This window comes from Serinus canaria, chromosome 2 (genome assembly GCF_022539315.1).
Source record: "Serinus canaria isolate serCan28SL12 chromosome 2, serCan2020, whole genome shotgun sequence".
NCBI classification, from domain to species: domain Eukaryota; kingdom Metazoa; phylum Chordata; class Aves; order Passeriformes; family Fringillidae; genus Serinus; species Serinus canaria.
This window is the reverse complement of record NC_066315.1, coordinates 48,242,842-48,260,605: the sequence shown is the minus strand read 5'-3', so window position 1 is coordinate 48,260,605 and position 17,764 is coordinate 48,242,842. Positions and strand designations below refer to the sequence as shown.

Here is a 17,764-nt window from a genome sequence, read left to right as displayed (position 1 = left end):
ATTAGAGGCCAACTATAGGCAGCTAAGTTAGTAGTTCAGTCCTCCTCTGTTATAAATGGAACACAGACCAAAACTGTTTTATCAAAGGTGACTTAGAGGAAGAGCCTGCTTTGTGTGATCTAAATTAGCCTCTCTGAGCAGAAATCTTTTTTCCATTGACCACAGTTGGCAGCTACAGCTGAGTTTAAAGCTCAGATTTAAGTAAGGTGAGCACCATTGGAATTCTGTCAGAGTGAGGTCTTGAACTTTGCCTACAAAGATAGGTCAGCTGTCTGTTCCCCTGCATGGCTAGTCTGTCTGACATTCCCCTCTCCTGCCCACAGCTCTCTCAAAGACATTCTGAAAAGCTGCAGTTGTTTTGGGGGCTTTTTATGCCAATGTGGAACAAAATCATTCAAACTTTGAAAATTTTTGCTAAGTGAAACTGCTGTTTGCAGACAGTCCTATAATGGAAAGTTATACACCTATGAGAAAAAGAGAGAAAAGTGTGAGCCTGTCCAGGCTTCAGAATGAGAAGTGCTGCTGTTAAGATGTAACCACAAGATGAATCATGTGCCAGTTTCACAAAGTATGGGCTCGCAGGAGTCTTTGGCAGGTTCACAGCAGTTAGATCTACCTCCCGGAGCTGGTTATAATGACAAATGGATTTCATCCTCCTGACCATTAAAGATCCAGGGAAACAGTTAACTTTTGTGCTACCTCACCCACTTGCACTCTGCCTTTCAATGATTCTTTCTTCCTTCTCTCTTCCTATTCTCATACTAATTCTTTAAACCATGACCAGGCTCTCTGATAAAACGAGTCTTTACAGGAAAATCTTCCACGTTTCCAGGCTTAGCCAAGTTTAGATATTTCTGTTAGGAAAATGGACAGTGGCTCTTCTGTTAGGGAAAAGGACCTTTCATAAATACTGAGTGGATGCTGACGCTCATGCTGTAAGTTCACTTGGAAAAAAGCAAACCCCACAGTTTGTACTTTCCCTTTCACCTATACTCAAGCTGTACTTGCCTTATTCACAGAGGAATATTCACAGTTGCATTTAACTTACTCGTATATTCCAGTTTTACATGACCTGTTCCTCATGTGTGGATACCTATTTATCCCCTGATGTAACCTCATCATATGTCTATGCAGGAAACTATACACACATTTAAAACCTGAACAATGAGGTAATACAAAACACTTCTTATGGAGAAGAAATAAACCCCCTTCCCACTTCCCCCATCTTATCCCCTCCTTTTGGGGTAGGTAACTGAGGACCAGTGCTACTCAAAACAGCTCAAGTGCTCTGCTGCTGAAGGTCTTTTGAGCTCTTGCCTTCCCCAGAAGCTTAAGTTTCCACAGATTTCTTCAGGCTACAATTCTGCCCTTCAACAGCACTGGCTTTTTTAGCAGTACCTGCCTGGCATCCAAGAAAAATGCTTTGGACATCTTCCTTAGAGATTATCAAAGCTAACGGGAATGCCAACAGCTGTAATAAACCTACCTGAATTCTGCTATAATGTAGAAAAATAAAAACATTTCATAAAGGTCCAAAAAAACCCACAGTCAAACCTTAAATGAAAGAATCTGAACAGAGTGATTTTCCTCAGAGGAGGATGCATCTATGACTAGATGCTGGCCATAAGAAGTAGCCACTCAGTCCTGTCAAAAAAGCATCAGTTCTTTTTTAAACAAGATGAGAAAGCTAGCCTATTTTTTTTTTCTGGCATTGTAGGGAACACACTGTAATAAATACAATCTTCCCAAAGTAGCAATAGAGGTAATGTCATTTTATCTTTACTACCAGCTGCTGAATTCTAGGAAAAAAATCTCCTTTCAATGAGTTAATATCTCTCCAGTACGGTCCCACACATAGCCTCTGCTGCATATAAAATAAAAAGCAACTGATGGGAGAAAATTGATATAAATCTCAGAATTAAGCACTGCACTTACTCTTTAGTTCAGCAGTAGACAGTAACTGTATTTCTGCTGTGATATTTTACATGCCTTATATATGTTACTCAGCTAATATCAAGAATTCAAGAATTGCACGTACTCTAACAGTAGAATAGATGAGACAAAGGGAATCTTTTCACGGAAACCCCCCCCGCTTTCATAGGATTCATATGCACATTCTTTAAAACTCTTTCTATTAACTTGACTTTCCTTTCTTCTTCCTTCTATGTCCCTGCTTTCCTGCCTGTCTGAATCCCTCATGCAGCCCCATGCAATATGCTGTTCCTCTTGAAATCACAGATATTATTTTTGTCAGACAAGGCATCACAGTTTTACTGGTTCAAGATCCCTGACTTTCCTATCAAAGCAGTAAGTCTCATTAAATTAAACAATTGATAATTTATGTCAATGACAACAGGTCTTTTCTCTTGGAACACCAAAATTATGAAGTTTCATTTATTAGGTGAACACAACATCGTGACAGTATTACAAGCTTTTTTTTTTTTTCAAAAACATTATTACAATTATTAGATGTTTGTGTGCAGGTTTTCATTAGCAACAGTTTAAATTTAGAGAGTTTTGAGGAACTTTAAAAAAGTCTTAATAGTCAGAAAAAAATGTAGTACTTCAGGAAGAGTTATAGTTTTATATTCTCTACTTTTCTACATATGGTATCCTGTATGTAGCCATCTTTTTACACAAAACCAGCTATCTCAGTATGAAACCATATTTTTACAGTTCAGTCATTATAATCTTGAAATTTTGATAGAGGTAATTTGAGAAGGAAAATTGCGCAGCTGGTGAAGATAAAAATAAAATCGTTTTGTTTTGTAGGGTTGATCTTGAAGCAGTAGCTGGCTGAAGATATGTTCAGCAGCTTGGAGGTTTAGGGAAAAATATAAAGGAAATGGATTAGCCTGAGGCAAAAGGAGTCAAAGATAGATCACAAATCTCATACTTAACAACTCCTGCTAATTAACATCTCCAAATATATGTGTTTACATTGTCAACTCCTTGAAGCAGTGTTTAGGCCTTCGAATGTCTCCATGAAGCGCCAAGTAACTGTGCGTCATCTGCATGACAATATCATCACCAAGTTAAACAGATTTTCCATGTGGAGAATTGCCCTATTCTTTATGTTGGACATTCAGTGCAGTTTTTGCTTGGCGTGACTAAAAAGTCGTAACAAAAAGACAAAAGACAGAGTCAGATGGAAACTTTCTGTAGCAGTAATAGATTCATTGGAAACTGGTACTACAAGCATAATTTTCCAAAAAAATTTTTGGAAATACTTTTTGAAAATTAGAGAGCTACTAGAGAATATTTTTTTAAAGGGGTGAATGCATACTGTAAGTTGCACTTTGAGAAGAGCTTTAATGGAAAATGTACCAGATCTGGACTGGATCTGAAAATAAACATATTTTTGTCATGGTGGACAGTAAGATAACTGGATGCAGAACAAATGACAAGGAAAATGTTAAGGTAGAAAACAAAATTAGTTGACACAGCATTTGTTATTTATATGGTAGCTGCTGTAGGACTTAAGAACTGAAAATACAAGATGAAGGAAACCCTGTGGGTGCCCAGGTAAAGCATGGAGAAGCCCAGAGGATTAACTAGCTTTGCTCCCTGTGTGTTATCAGCTCTGCCCCCAGAACCAGGACTTCATGCCAGAGTGGCTTCAGGGCAGCAATGTGCACCAGGACCATATGGATCCTGTCAGATTTGTGGTGTCTGAACCAGCACTGCCCGGGTGGCCAAATGCCCTGGCTGGCAAGAAGCAGCGTTCACATGATGAGGCATCGTTAGTCTTCAGGAGGGGAAAAAGAAGATAGAAGTCAGCAAATTTGCTACCAGACTGCAAAACTATGCACATGAAGAGGAAGTGAACCATGAAAAAAAAAAATTGGAAAGGAGCCAACAAACACTGCTAATATGATGTAAGGTGTACGTTCCTATGCCATCTCTCACGGAGGTGTGTTTGAAATGGAACCATGAAAAAAACTTGTAAAATTTGGATCTGAATTCCTGTTTGTGAACAGGCAGCAAAGATAGAAGTGAAGAAACCTCTGGGATCACGTATGACAAAATATTGGCCTGTGGGCTTCTTTTAAGCCGAAAGGCTATACAGCACCCAAATTCTCGCATTTCTCGTGTTCTAGCTCTTTCTTTGAAAAACAAAATAATATAATCTCAAAGTTAAAGCAGAGTAGCTAGGCAAGAATTGGACAGAATAAATTCACACAAAGTAAGAATTGGTAGAATTGTCCAGGAAGGACTGGAGAAGCAGAAACATAACGTCACCTGGATCTATCTAAAATTGGTTATGGAGTGGCACACTTTAGAAAAGAGTAGTTTAAGAAAAAGAGGGAATTGAAAAGTCAGACAAAGTCAGCCAGGTAACAAAATGTCAAATGTGGCCAGGTGTTTTTTCATGCTGCCTGCAGAAATCCTTTCTTTTAAAGTATAAAACACGAATAAAATATTAAAAAAAGAGTTTTATTTCAAAATATACAAACAAAAAAACCTCCAATAACCCATCCAAACCCTGAGCCTTTACTCAGGTTACATGCTCAATGAAGTCAGTGGGAGATAGCAGTAAGAAAAGACTTTTAGGATTTGGCCCAGTGACAATGATTTTGTTGTAGAGCTGAGCACTTACATGTTTTCATTGCAAAGCAATTTTAACAGTGTTAAAAGTTTTGAGCCCCAGAAGTAAGAGTGGAAACATTGACTGAGTATTAACTATAACAACTCCCAACAGGTCTCGGACTTCTTTTTTTTGTTTTAAGATGACACAATATGATAATTCAGTATGTGGGTTGTGGTGTTCATGTTAATTTGCCCTCAGTTAGTATCAGCCTCTCTGCAAGATGTATTTCCATATTTGCTTCAAGAGATAAACTCCTATTTAAAGCATTATAAAACAGCTCTGTTAACAAAAATAAAAGAAAAAAAAAGAAAATAAAATCAATAAAACACAATAGTGGAAATTATTGCTGTAGGTAGCCCAGCATTTTTTAGCAGAAAATTGATGTGTTTTGGGCTTTTCTTTTTTTTTTTTTTTTGAGGTCCAAGGGTGTCATACTGAGGCAGAAGATCAGCAGGAGAAATGCACATTTCATAGAGGTACAGACCTGAGATACAGTCAAGGATGATTAATCTTACATTCACAATCACATTTGCTCCAGATTATTCATGAGAAGGAAAAGAAACAAAACTCAGGTCCTATTATTATCAATCTGGAAGACTCTCAGCAGGTAGTTACCAGTGTAGCTTCTTTCACCTCAGCAGGGCTGCCTGGATTTACATTGCTCTGAAACCCAACCTTTTAATCTCCAAATTTCCTTGTGCCACATCCACCACAGCAAAGATTAATAAATTACTGAATTGGGAGTTACCAAAAGGTTCTAAATGTTCCATTTAGAAGCTGAAATGGAAAAGATCTATCCAAAAAGAGATGCAAAATATGTGATTCCCTGAAGGGACCTCAGAGATAACAGTCCAAACGGCTTCTACATCCAGAGGCAAGAGATAACAACATCCTGATAGAGACAAAGTATGGAGATGACTGGCTGCTTAGCAACCAGGAGCCCGAGGTGGACCCCAAAGTACAAAACAAGATGTTGTAAACACCTACCTTTCTTGAAATTGAAAGTACAGGCTGTTTTTTTTTTTTTTTTTAATGGAAGGACTATTCCTAACCATCTCTTGCTTTCTTCATGAGCTTTTATTTTGGTTTCAGGAGGAAAAATATGAGACAATTCTATTGTCAGAATATGAAAGGGAGCTACATAAAGGTCTGCACCAGACACCTTTCGTAACCTGAATTATAAAGGATGTCCTGTAGCTGGTGCCACCCATGTGGAAACAGTTAATTAGCAGCAGGAAGAATAGAATCCTGGATATAGCTACAGGATTTGTAGTCTGTGCTCCTGAGAGAAACAGCCTGTCTTTTGTTACGTGAGGCAGCAGGGGACATCAAAGAGACAAAATATTTGCAACCCTGATATTTGATAATGACTGAAGTGTTCTTTAGTTTGATTTGCAAAGTGTTTTGTTTTATGCACATGTTGACAAAGGAGGGAGAACTGATGATCAATGAGTTCAGTAAATCTTTTTTGGGGACTGGTAATCTAATTTTTGTCAATTGGATTACAAACTTTGGAAAACTGCAGTACAGATTCTCTGAAAGATACTGTGACTTGTTACTATGAAATACTGCAAATTTGAGAAAGATTCTCTGGTAAAAGTAGGCTGAATGCAAACCATGGTTGAGGGTTATTACAAGTATTTTCCCCACAAAAAATAAACTTGACTCAAACCTGTTGGGAAGTATGAAGAAATACTGATAAACACTAGACCTCATTAAGATAATGTAATGTGCACTCTTTTATTTCTAGATTACTCTTTCCAACACAGCTTGGTTAAAAGAAACCAAAGGAATACATCAAAATAGAACTGTTCAAAAACACAAAAGCAAAAATTTTGTTAGATATAAAATTTGAGAGTTTGGGTGTGGATTTTACTCAGTTTTTGATTTTAAAAAGCCTTGCACTTTTCGTCATTTTCATTCATACAAATATTTATTTTGCATATGTTTCCTCCTTTTTATAAACTATTTTAAACTTTTTAAATGACTGTGAGTTTGTTGAAGTTACAATGAAAATATAATTTAGCAGGGAAGGTAATGTGAGCTCAGGGTAAATCCCAATTACAGTCAATCTAATAGAGTGTCTACCCTTTTTATGCCTTAGAACTAAGTAGACAGTTCTGAACATAATAGAGAGAGAAAAGGATTTCTCTGAGATTTGATGTCAATTGATACACTTATTAAATTTTGTTTCCTCAAATCTATCACTCACTGGACTGCATTACTTTATTCTGTCATATGTGCTACTGAATTTTGAAGATATATAATGGAATTCAGATCACATAGAAGACTTTTCATATTTTCAGGCCTTTAAATTTCATGTACTTTATCTCACGTTTACATGACATATTTGCCAGTCCTGGTTCCTTGAAGAGTTAGAAGACAACACACATTACAATGTAGGATAAGTTCAAACCAAGTGCAAGAGCAATTGTTGAGAACCAGGTGAATTTTTAGCTTGGTTTAAACCAAACCAGAGTTGTAGAGAATGAACAGCTCTGCTAAGCAAACTGCCTGTTTGGCTACATGTGCAGGCTGACCTCTTGATAATTCAGAGGTCTGCTAACTAGAGATGCAAATGCCCAGCTGGCAAGGAGGTAGTACATCAGGAGAGGGCTGAGGACATGGGATTCACACAGACATTTGTGAGGACATTGACACCTGGGCATCCCTTCAGATTTCATGCTTTCAAACCCTGAGGCTCTTTCAAGGTTTTTTGCTGCTATGCTCTGTCATGTCTATCAGACCATTTCATTGTAGTTTTGGACTCTATGTGTGAAAGAAAATCACAGAAAGACCCCTGCCTAGAAAGATTTATATTCTAAATAGGTCTGAGAATCTGTGAGCAGATTAAAAAAAAAAATATAAGACAGGGAGGAGAATCTGAGGACGATGATCAGAGCTGCGAGAGCCAAGCAGAGTAGCTGAAGGTACACAGTGAATCACTAATAATATTATTGGTAGATATTATGAAAAATGGCTCCTCTTTGACTATTTCAGTACAATACTCAAGCAGAAAGCTTGAATTATTTAGTTTTAACAACAATAACAAACATATTTGCTCTAACAACAGCTATGCAATCTGTTCAGGAGAATACACAAATATAATACGTAGCAGATTCTGCAATAATGGACACTCCCTCTTTGTCTGTAGTGGATTAAAAGGATACAGCTTCCAAGAGAGCTGGCTAGAGCAAACACATCTGCATGATAGGGCCAGATTCTCAGATTTTATAAATCATCCACAATTGAAGTCAGTTTAGCTAATTGTACTAGCAGAGTATTTTGACTATTTAGTATTTAGAAAGAAGATGGTGGAAAAGAAATCAGCTTAGCTTACAAGTTTTATGATGGGTGCTTTGCCAATAAACAATACAACTCCTCAAGTATCAGAAATATCCTTTTATCTTGTTAATATTATAAGACATGATACTCCTCTCATCAGCAGGCAAACACACGTACTATTTGTGAAATTGCATACTGCCTTTAGGCATGTTATAATCTTATTTTTGCTCATTGAAATGTCAAGGCAGAGCATTTTCAACTCAATATCTGTAAAAAACCTGCTCTTGTCTATCCTCAAAAATCACTTGCTTTTGTATCTCTCAGTTTTAAGAAGAAAATTATTAGCCTTCATGCTCACAAAAAGTAAGCACTCCTATTTGAGCTGGTTCCCTGTTGGCTCTAGATCAGCACAGCTAGCTGGAGCCCAGAAGTGCCGCCAGGGTAGCTTACACCCTGGTAACATCCAGTCCTTCCACAATGCAAGTAAACAACTGAAGTATGTTCTGAGAGTTGCTAATACAAATTGAATGTTCCTTGACCCAGAAAATGGACTGTACTCAGTAGAGGAGATGCCATTCATCAAGGCTTTGTTCTCTCCCTTATTTGAAATGCTTTTGGTCTGAGTCCCTTTTGGTATTAGCCCCTGTACCTGACATTGTCTCTAGCAAATCTACACAACAGCATCTGAGCCATGTGTTGAAGTCCTTCTTTTATAACAATGTGAGAGTCAAATAATTTGGAAATTTGGTCTAAGCTGCAAGGAAGAAAAAATGGTTCCTTACAGAAGGTGGATGTTTATCTCACAGCAGAGTGAAATCTGTTGACAGAGCATTTTTAGTCTGCTTACTAAACAAAATAGCTACATTTAATAAGGCTTGCAGGATTCAAACTGGCTTGATGGCTTGTTCCAGCTCTGTTAATACCCTGAATTACTTGTAGTGGATCTAATGATACTGTTACACTGGTGTAAGGAAAGAGATAGAGAACAGCAGGCAATTTTTTTTTTTTTATTTATTGCTAGTCCAGTAGCAATATAGCAAACAGCTGATATCTGAAAATAAGGGCTTGTTTATATGGTGAGTCAGTGAATAGGCCCCATAGGCCCCACACTGCACAGGTGCTTCTGCTGTTGGCAGGGATGGCTAGCAGTGACCAAGAGGGTAACAAGACCAAGCCTGTTGGGAAATCACCTGATGTGTGCACGCTGGGTGCTCAGCAGCCCCTGCTTCATCCTGCCTATCCTCTTCCACAGAGCTGGCTGCTAATGTAGGCAAGCTGGAGAATCAAGGGGAAAATTGTTCCTAGATATCAGGGAGCACTTAGGAGCCTGAATTAAGTACTCTGCGGGGTGGATGCATATCTTTGTAATTGCAAAGCTAGGGACTGTGAAACAGCTCGAATCACATCTTTCCAATTTTTGTGGGAACTTCTTAAATGAAAATTGTAGAAAAGCATTGGGTGCTTCTGACAATTACATCAAATAATGTCCTGGTGAGGGCAGGTGCAATTCCCATTCACAGCAAAAGCAGTGGCACGTAGCTAACACTAGCAATAAATTTGAATAGTTTTACTGCCTTCTGTTTTCTGCTTACAGAGGCTAAAGAGTTGTAGTATAGGGGAATTAGGAATGGAGGAGTGCTGATAACAGAGCTTCCTGATCCCTTGAAGCTTGAACATTCAGTGACTTGGAGGAAAATTGAGATTGTGCTGCAAGATACAGGAAAAAAAAGGTTAATCAAGCTCTGAGGTTGAGCTATTGCACTTATCTCTACCTTGCCTGTGGGGTTAGTATGTGCAGTCACTGTGAATCTGTGTGACTGATAAAAAGCTTTTAACTAGAAACAAAGATTTTTTTCCTTACTCTAATTTCAAACCACAGGAACATCCCTGCTTTAATATCAAGGGCTCATATTTCTGAAGTGTCAACACTGTGAAGTCTCGTGATGCTACCACAAGTCTAGAAAACCTCCTGTGCTTTTGGGAATGTTATTTTTATTTAAATGAAAGCTAAATTGCAGCCTTGCTCACAATGGAGAAAATGTGAAAGTCTAAGGAGATTTATTTCAAATATGTTTCTTAAAGCCTTCTTGTGCTTAGTTTAGGGGTTGTTTCAGTCTCAATACATGATAAGAGTTGAAGTATTGAGTGTAGAACAAACCCAGCTGCAGGGTTTTTTCACAAAGTTTTGTAATGTTTCTTCATAAGGTTTAACTTTGTACTCATTTACTCTGCAGAAATAAAGTGAAAATAATAAAATTTGCATACATTCCTCTCTATTGAAAGATTTGATTCCCACCTCAGGGGATTATTATAGCAGCTGTGGCATCATAAGTGCTTTAACTCAGTTTACAGCAGACCAAAATCAGACATATATTACATACCTGTATTAAATTACATTCGAAATCTGAAAATAAAAGAATGGGGATAATCCACAGCAAATTTCAAAATGAGGAGATGGTGATATTTAAGTAAGGGAAGTGATGCTTACTCAAGTGCAGTCTAATAATTACTTAAGCTTTTATGGTTTTATAGTTTATATAATATGTATAACAACCAGCCCTTGCCCTTGCTTGGGCCAACTTTTCCTAAGTAAACAATCACGTACCATTGCCCTATTTCAAATTCCCTCATGAACCTAATATGAGAAAGTTGGATCTGATCTTAAAACCTGATGCCAGGCTTTTGTGGCCCTGTATATTCTCTCCTACGCATGAAGGGCATAAAACCTGCTGACCTGAGAGGTATTTTTAACAGTAGAAATGTGTAATTAGCTGTGCAAAAGGCTAAAATTTGCCAATATTCTTCATTTTCTCCAAGTCACTTCTCCACACATATCACCTATTTGTAATTTAATAGTCCCAGACTTCCACTGGTGTTTTAGGTATGCAATGGAAGCCACACATGCAGACGTCTTCCAGCCTGAATGCAAATGGGCAGGAAATCTGTAATTTGGCTAATGAAAAGGATGCCCATCTTGTCTGAGAATTATTTAACCACATGAACCCAGGATGGTTCTCAGTGAGTTTCAGAAAGGGCTATCAGCTTGCAGAGGTGCAGAGGTGCCTCCCAAATATGTGAAGATGACTTGCTCAACTCATTCTTGGTTATGTGCCCTCTGAACATTCTGGGAGGGAGTGCACAGAATACACAGTTTCATGCCCTTTAGTGTTTATCCATAAGTTTGGGCAGGTCTAGCCTGAATGCTGGACTATTCTTTTTTTGAAAACTTGGCTTTTCTTCTTGGGGAAGGAAAAGCAGCTGGTAGATCCCTCAACTGGTAAATGGCTATGCACAGGAGAATGGGATAAGGATAGTAAATGCAAAAGTTCTTAAAATGTACTGCATACATTATCCAAACTAGCAGGACTGTTGTTTCATGATAAAACAAATACCGTATTGCACAGCTTAGGTTTCCTTCTCTGGCAGGAACAGCATTTTGAAATTTAATTAGCTTCATGTGGCACTGTAGAAATGGATGGCAAATCAATAACGGATGCCATTTCAGTCACCTTGTGGTGTTGTAATTCTCTGTGTTTTGCTACACTAATTAGGTCTGCCCTCAGTGAGAAATGTTTCAGGAGCAAGTAGGTGAATTATTGTTGAGTTCCTGGCTGTCACTGGGGAGATGAAGTAATCTCAGAACTGACTAACCTCAGTGACTTCAAGAGCCGATAACTTAACATCCAAGAAGAGGGAAGATCTCACATTTTCATGGTGCAGTTTACAGTGAGTTTTAGGCTCAGTCAGTCCTTGGCGTAAGCTTCAGCTGAAAAAGTATCAGAAACCATAAACTGCACTTACCTCATAGTTGGCATTTAATTACTTAATTGCTCTTATTTTCGCATTCACCTACAGACTGAGAGTTTCTTGCAAATAGCTATCTCCTTCCTTTGAATCCAGGGCTCCTCCTCTGAACCCAGACTGAGTTGTGGGTGGAGAGAGGTGCAGGTGGGACGGGCCCCAGCTTCTGATGCCTCCCTACTCCCAAAGCCATTGTGAAGGAACAGCTCAGGAAGTAGAATGCAGTTTGCTTCCATGTAGCAAACCCAAACACTGTTAACTGGAGCCAACAGCAGCTCCTTGTCCATTTATTTGACTCTGGGGTTTTATTGGGAAACACTGGGTAGAAAGCTGGTGTCTCCCTCTCCAGGAACAAGGTACTTGCTTCTGGAGGTGAAAGAGTAGCTTTCCCCCAGAGTGTCTTCACTCTCCTCTCCAACAGGGTGCTGTCAGCCACATCATAAAGAAAATGGATGGATAAGGAACAGAATCTAGGGAGAGCAAGTACTCTGAGGCCGCTAAGTCAGTGTGACGTACCAGTTCAATGCTTTTTTTGGGAAAGCATGTAAACTCCCTCCCTTTATATTAGTGTGAATTATGATTCCAAATAATCATTGCTTCTAACATAAACAGTTTCTAATATAAACCATTCCTGCTGGTTACCACAGACAGCCTGAGCGGCATGGAAAATTTTAGTTGTTACATCACAGTCACCCAGAGAATAGCAGCAGTGATTGAAATTACTTTGCAGTGGTTTGAATAATGCTGAGTGAAAGGTGATGCAGAATTATTGCACTTCAGAGGGAAAACACAAAGCAGACTCAGAGCTGGCTTTCCCTTTACCTGGCCTCTCTTTGTGGGATGTTGGAGCTGACAAACCCACAAATTCGTGTCGCTAATTTCCTAATCATGTCAGTGACTCATCCAGAACCCCTCTCAGCCTTATACAAAACTGGGGAAGAGAATGAAAAATGAGAGAATGGCTGATATGGCACAAGGACATTTACAGATAAAGAATTTGAGTTAACAACTCCAATTTAGTAATGCTTATTTTGGTGCTTGATAGTCTGACAATCAATGCAAAACAACATACAAAAACCATATGTGAATGTGTGTTAACTAATATTAATTAATACATTACCTATCAGCTGGCCAGCTAATTATACTCTTACTGCTGTTAAGACTTCTGTCCTTAAAAAAAATAAAGTAGAATTTCTTAGTCAAAGCTAATCAAATGCATATAATCTAAAATATATATAATAAAAAATGCATATAATCTTTGTTTCTGCCAAATTCAAGAACTTAAAGTATATCAAAAATATTCACTGAATTCACTTGTCATGTACCACCATTTAACAGCTATTCCTGTAATGGCTTTACAGACTGATTAAGTACTCTTAGAGGATGAATAATGCTCAAAGTTCCCTCATGCTTGAATACAAGGGGTCTAGTCTTCCATGCCTACAACTTTCAGCAATACTTCTTTGCTGTCATACTTGCAAATAAAGAGCAAAAGAAGCATTCATTAGGACTATCAAGTTTACTGTCCATCAGAAAACATATGTAGGGTACGTTGTTTTCTGATTTGGATCTGTTGTCTTTGCTCAGAGATTGCTGGTTAAATTTTAAAGTCAGTTTTATTGCTTAGGTGGTGTAAGGTCTAACAGCAGCTCCCAGGTTCGCTTGGCAACAACATGCCCCAAAACCAGGAGCCTTGCATTGCTTTTAGAGTAGAAAAAATAGTAATTATAATTGGTTTATTTGTTGCAGCTGCAGAAACTGAAGCGATCCCTCTCCTTCAAGACTAAAAGCTTGCGGAGTAAAAGTGCAGACAATTTCTTCCAGAGGACTAATAGTGATGTGAAACTGCAAGTAGACTTGATGCCTGAGGTCAGCACAAGCACTGGGCAGCTCCCCAACTCAGATAGCCAGGCATCTTCACCCACCAGAACCCAACAGCTGCCAGAAAACAGCAAGACTCACATCTTCCAGGAGCACATCTTCAAAAAACCAACCTTCTGTGATGTCTGCAACCATATGATTGTTGGTAAGAAACATTTTACTTAAAATCTCATTGTGTGTCCTTGCTAGAATTTACAGATGACCTTTCTCTAATTTCTGTGAGTCCAGAAGTCTCCTTGAGAATATTCATGTAGAGGTGTTCTGGATTTATGTCATATCTGCCACAGGCTAACACAAGTTCTACATTTACTGACAGATGTCTTGCCTTGTAGACACATACTGTTATCACGAATTACAGGTGAGGGATTCAGCTGCAATAAAACTCTTCTGTCATCCGGGTTATACTGAGCAGCAACCACGAGTTGTATGCTACACTAGAAGCAGCAGAAATTCATATTTCAAATGTGTTCACTATCCTCACTCTTTCCCACAGCAGTAATTTTAACTTCCTTCCTCCTCGTGTCTGCCCTCACACCCTGCATCACACCCAGTTCCCTTTCACTGTGGTGACCATACCTACCTCCCCCAGCTGTCCCACATGTCACTTAAGGGACAAGAAGTAGCATCTGCTGGGTGGTAGGCTCTTATCTGCTTATGTGGGTGTGGGTGTTGGCTGTCTAGGATGAATATTTTGGGAGACCAGGTCAAAAACCAAACATAACAGCTGAATTTACACTGTGGACTTTCTTGGGATTCTTCTACCTGATCCCTCCTATGCACAAAACCTCACACTAACTTTATACCTTTGAAAGACAGGCCATCTGCTCTCTGAAGCTGTCCATGAGTATGTAAGTTCCAGCCAGGGACTGACTGACGGATGGACTGACTGACTGACTGACTGACTGACTGACTGACTGACTGACTGACTGACTGACTTACTGACAGACAGGAGATAATTTTGTTTCTGTCTCTAGTGTGCGCAAAAAACCTCCCTGCTGAGCCCTTTTTGTAAGGTAATTTTCAGTGCAGTGTGAAGACCTAAAAAGCCAGCCTTCATGCAGATCATCCATGGGGCTGTGCAAGGAGAGGTCAAGAGAGAAGTGCGAGTGCCTGGAGGTGTAGAACCTGCATGGCCACCACAGTGGGAAGCTGCAGGAGCTGCTATTCAGAAATCTGGTCCTGGAAATTCACATCCTCATGGCTAGTGTTGTGCGCATGATTTGGTCTTCCTACTTACTTACCATCTACTTGTCCCAGCACAGCTGAGCAGGAATAAATTCAATGGCAATGTGAGTGACATAACTTCTAAACTTTTAGGCAGAACAGGGAGCTAAACATGCTGATGATTTAGCTTCATGTAGGAGTAGTACAGGTCTTTGAGTACAAAATATTGTCTGCAATTTGTATAACTTACTGTCAGAAACTTACATCCCTTGGCATGGAAGTCACCGTCTTTCAGGCAACAGTATGGTAAGTTCTGGAAAGATGCTAATAAGACTGATCAACATTTTTCAAATGAGGGTTCTCAGTGTTCCCCACTTCTGTGAGGAATTTGTGGTCTTTGGAAAAGGCAGCTGTCTACAGAACATTAAAATTGATGCAAGACAATCTTGGTTCCATAAATTAACTTATAGTCTCACTTCACCACAGCTGCACTGAATCCAAGGAAATGAAGGAATTTTCTCACCATTTTTTGGTGTCATTTTTCCAGTCTTTTAAGGTTTTTTTCTACTTGAAGTGATAAAATAAATGAAAGAGAGAAGCAGTAAACTGTCAGGGAAGTTCACGGTCCAGAATTTGACAGGAAGTCTGGAAAAGTAGTTAATTGAAATAACTTTTTATATGGAAAAAGGCCCGGAATTTTTCTTATTCAGTAATGTGGATGGATGTTCTACCAAAGCTTATTTTCACAAATATATACTGCAAATATAAGTTCCTTAAATTTCTGGCAGCTTCTTGTGAAGTTGTATGGAGATAAATATCATCACAAATCTGCATGACTCAGCAGTAGTGTTTCAAAATACTGCTGCTCATGACGGATTATTGCTGGCAGCAAAGTTCGCAGAGAGTAAATCCAGTTCATAAACACTCCTGCTCTTCTCCTTTGCTGGGCAATCTGTGTCCGCCTGGAATATGAAAGTCCTGAAGCACAGCTCTAAGCCTCAAAACAACAGCTTTGACCCCTTGTGCTTTCTGAAGTTTTTTCTGTTCTCTCTGCTGAGGGCTTTGTTTTTCTGTTCAGCCACTTCATTAGCTGAAGAAGCCTTTAATAATTGCTGAAGAAACTAATGTGAGCTATTTTGTCTGGTAGCAATCTGAGTCAGGTAAATTGCTCTGACCTCCTCCAGCTCATCTTTGCTTGGAGGTAAGGCAGAGAAGATGTTGAAAGTTTTACCTTAAGATGCCTTAGAGTAAAAATGGCCTGATTTTCATAGACAAATGTCTTCTCTATTCCTGTCATCTTCTCTTTTTTGTCCTTACTGCCTGGTTTTTCTGTATTGTTGTTTTAAGCAGCATGGTAGATCTCGATGTTAACTGTTTGCCATTCAATTATTCCATACGGGTTGTGCAACTGTGGGTTATAGGAATAGAAAAGCAAAACAGGCAGCTTTCAGGAAACCCTGTCAAGCCTGCTCCCAAAGACAGACTGAAAAAGCCTCATTTCTGTTCAGAGACTCTGACTGCTTGAAACATGGAGCCGATTTGTTCTCTCTATTTGCATTTTTCACAGGCAGTGACATTTAAGAGTAATGAGTCTATGACTTTAAATTCCTCATTGATGAGAATAAAGGCAAAGACAGATATATGTTTTGAAGGCTGGAGGAAAGATTCCAGGAAAATTGTGTCTTGACTTTAGATGGCTTTAATTTTGCCTCCAAGAATGATTCCAGGCTCACCTTAAATGGCACTCTGATCTATGAACTAAGCAGCTCTGGTACACGGCAGCGTAATGAACAGTGCACAGCATGAATGTGCAGTGACTGCTTCAGTCTTACTTGTGGCAGAATCCATCTGTAGCTTCAGAGTGAGCAGGACACATGGAACAGAGGTAGCCAGTTCCCTGTGCTGCTCTTTTCACAGCAAAATTAAAGAACTTGACATATTATCTTACTAGAAAAAAATACGTGCATCATCTGTCTCTGATCCCTGGGCACTAGGAGCCAAATATTGCCTTTGGGATGCAGTGCAATATGTATGTATATATATGAGTAAACTTACTCTTTCAAGTGTTTTTCATGCATCCCAGAGTACAATGAAACATAATCAAAATAAAATCTGTTTATTGAAGTGATTTAAAAAAAAATTAGTATTAATAGTGTGCTTTATACCATACTTTAAAGGCAGGAGTTGGAGTGTTCCTATTAATTGTACTAGACTGAGACTCAAGTTCCACCTCAGTAAACAGAAGAAAAATTTGATACAGAAGAAGTAATTTTCTGTCAAATGAAATAATGGAGGAAATTTCACATTTGAGGGAGCTTTGAAGAGTGCATGCAGAATCCACTTTACATTAATGGGACCTTCTTACAGCATCTAATTCCCCAATAAAATCATCATTTCTAATAATGAATTCAACAGTAATAATTCACATAATTTCAGAGCAAATCAATAGTGTGTTGGAGCAGACTCTGCACTCCTTTCTCCCACTCACTGTTTTGCTGCAGTGAATGCCTGGCATTGGGGTTTCAGCTGCATGGAGGGCTACATATTTTCCTAAATATATCCACCCTTGAACATCTTCTCACAGTGTGTCTCTTAGAATACCATTACTTTGCTGGGTTTAGTAGCAGTATTTATTACTATTTTAATATCTAACCCCAGCAAGGGACAATTTTGAAAATCAAAGTGTCTTGTGGAATGCATTACTAGATCATCATTTAGGAGACACTGATTTTATGGGGTTTTTATTTTACATCACAGTGAAACCAAGAAAACCAAGTCAGATAGCTCCCAGTTTTCATTGTGTTATCTACCATTTTCTGTGATTAGCAAGAATGTGGTAAGCTTTGGCAATGGCAAATTAAGGGAGGCAAAACCACCTAGCACCAGCAAAGACAGATACTGTTAAATAAATGTTGCATCAGATTATTGTCTTTATGCTTATCAGAAGAAAGTTTTTGCTTTTCTTCAGTCTCTGGTGTGTCATCTCTGTGACAATTCGCTGTTGAAGAAAACATGATGTCAGTACTCTATAGTTGTAAAACA

At 38.8% G+C, this 17,764-nt stretch overlaps 1 protein-coding gene across 1 annotated transcript in view; it reads left to right on the top strand.

Annotated features, from left to right (window-relative positions):
- STAC (SH3 and cysteine rich domain) overlaps positions 1–17,764 on the top strand; it is a 70,578-nt gene that overhangs the window by 10,133 nt on the left and 42,681 nt on the right. The window contains exon 2 of the mRNA XM_009095934.4: positions 13,427–13,703. Within this exon, the coding sequence (XP_009094182.2) occupies positions 13,427–13,703 (277 nt within the window). The remainder of the gene's footprint in view (positions 1–13,426; positions 13,704–17,764) is intronic.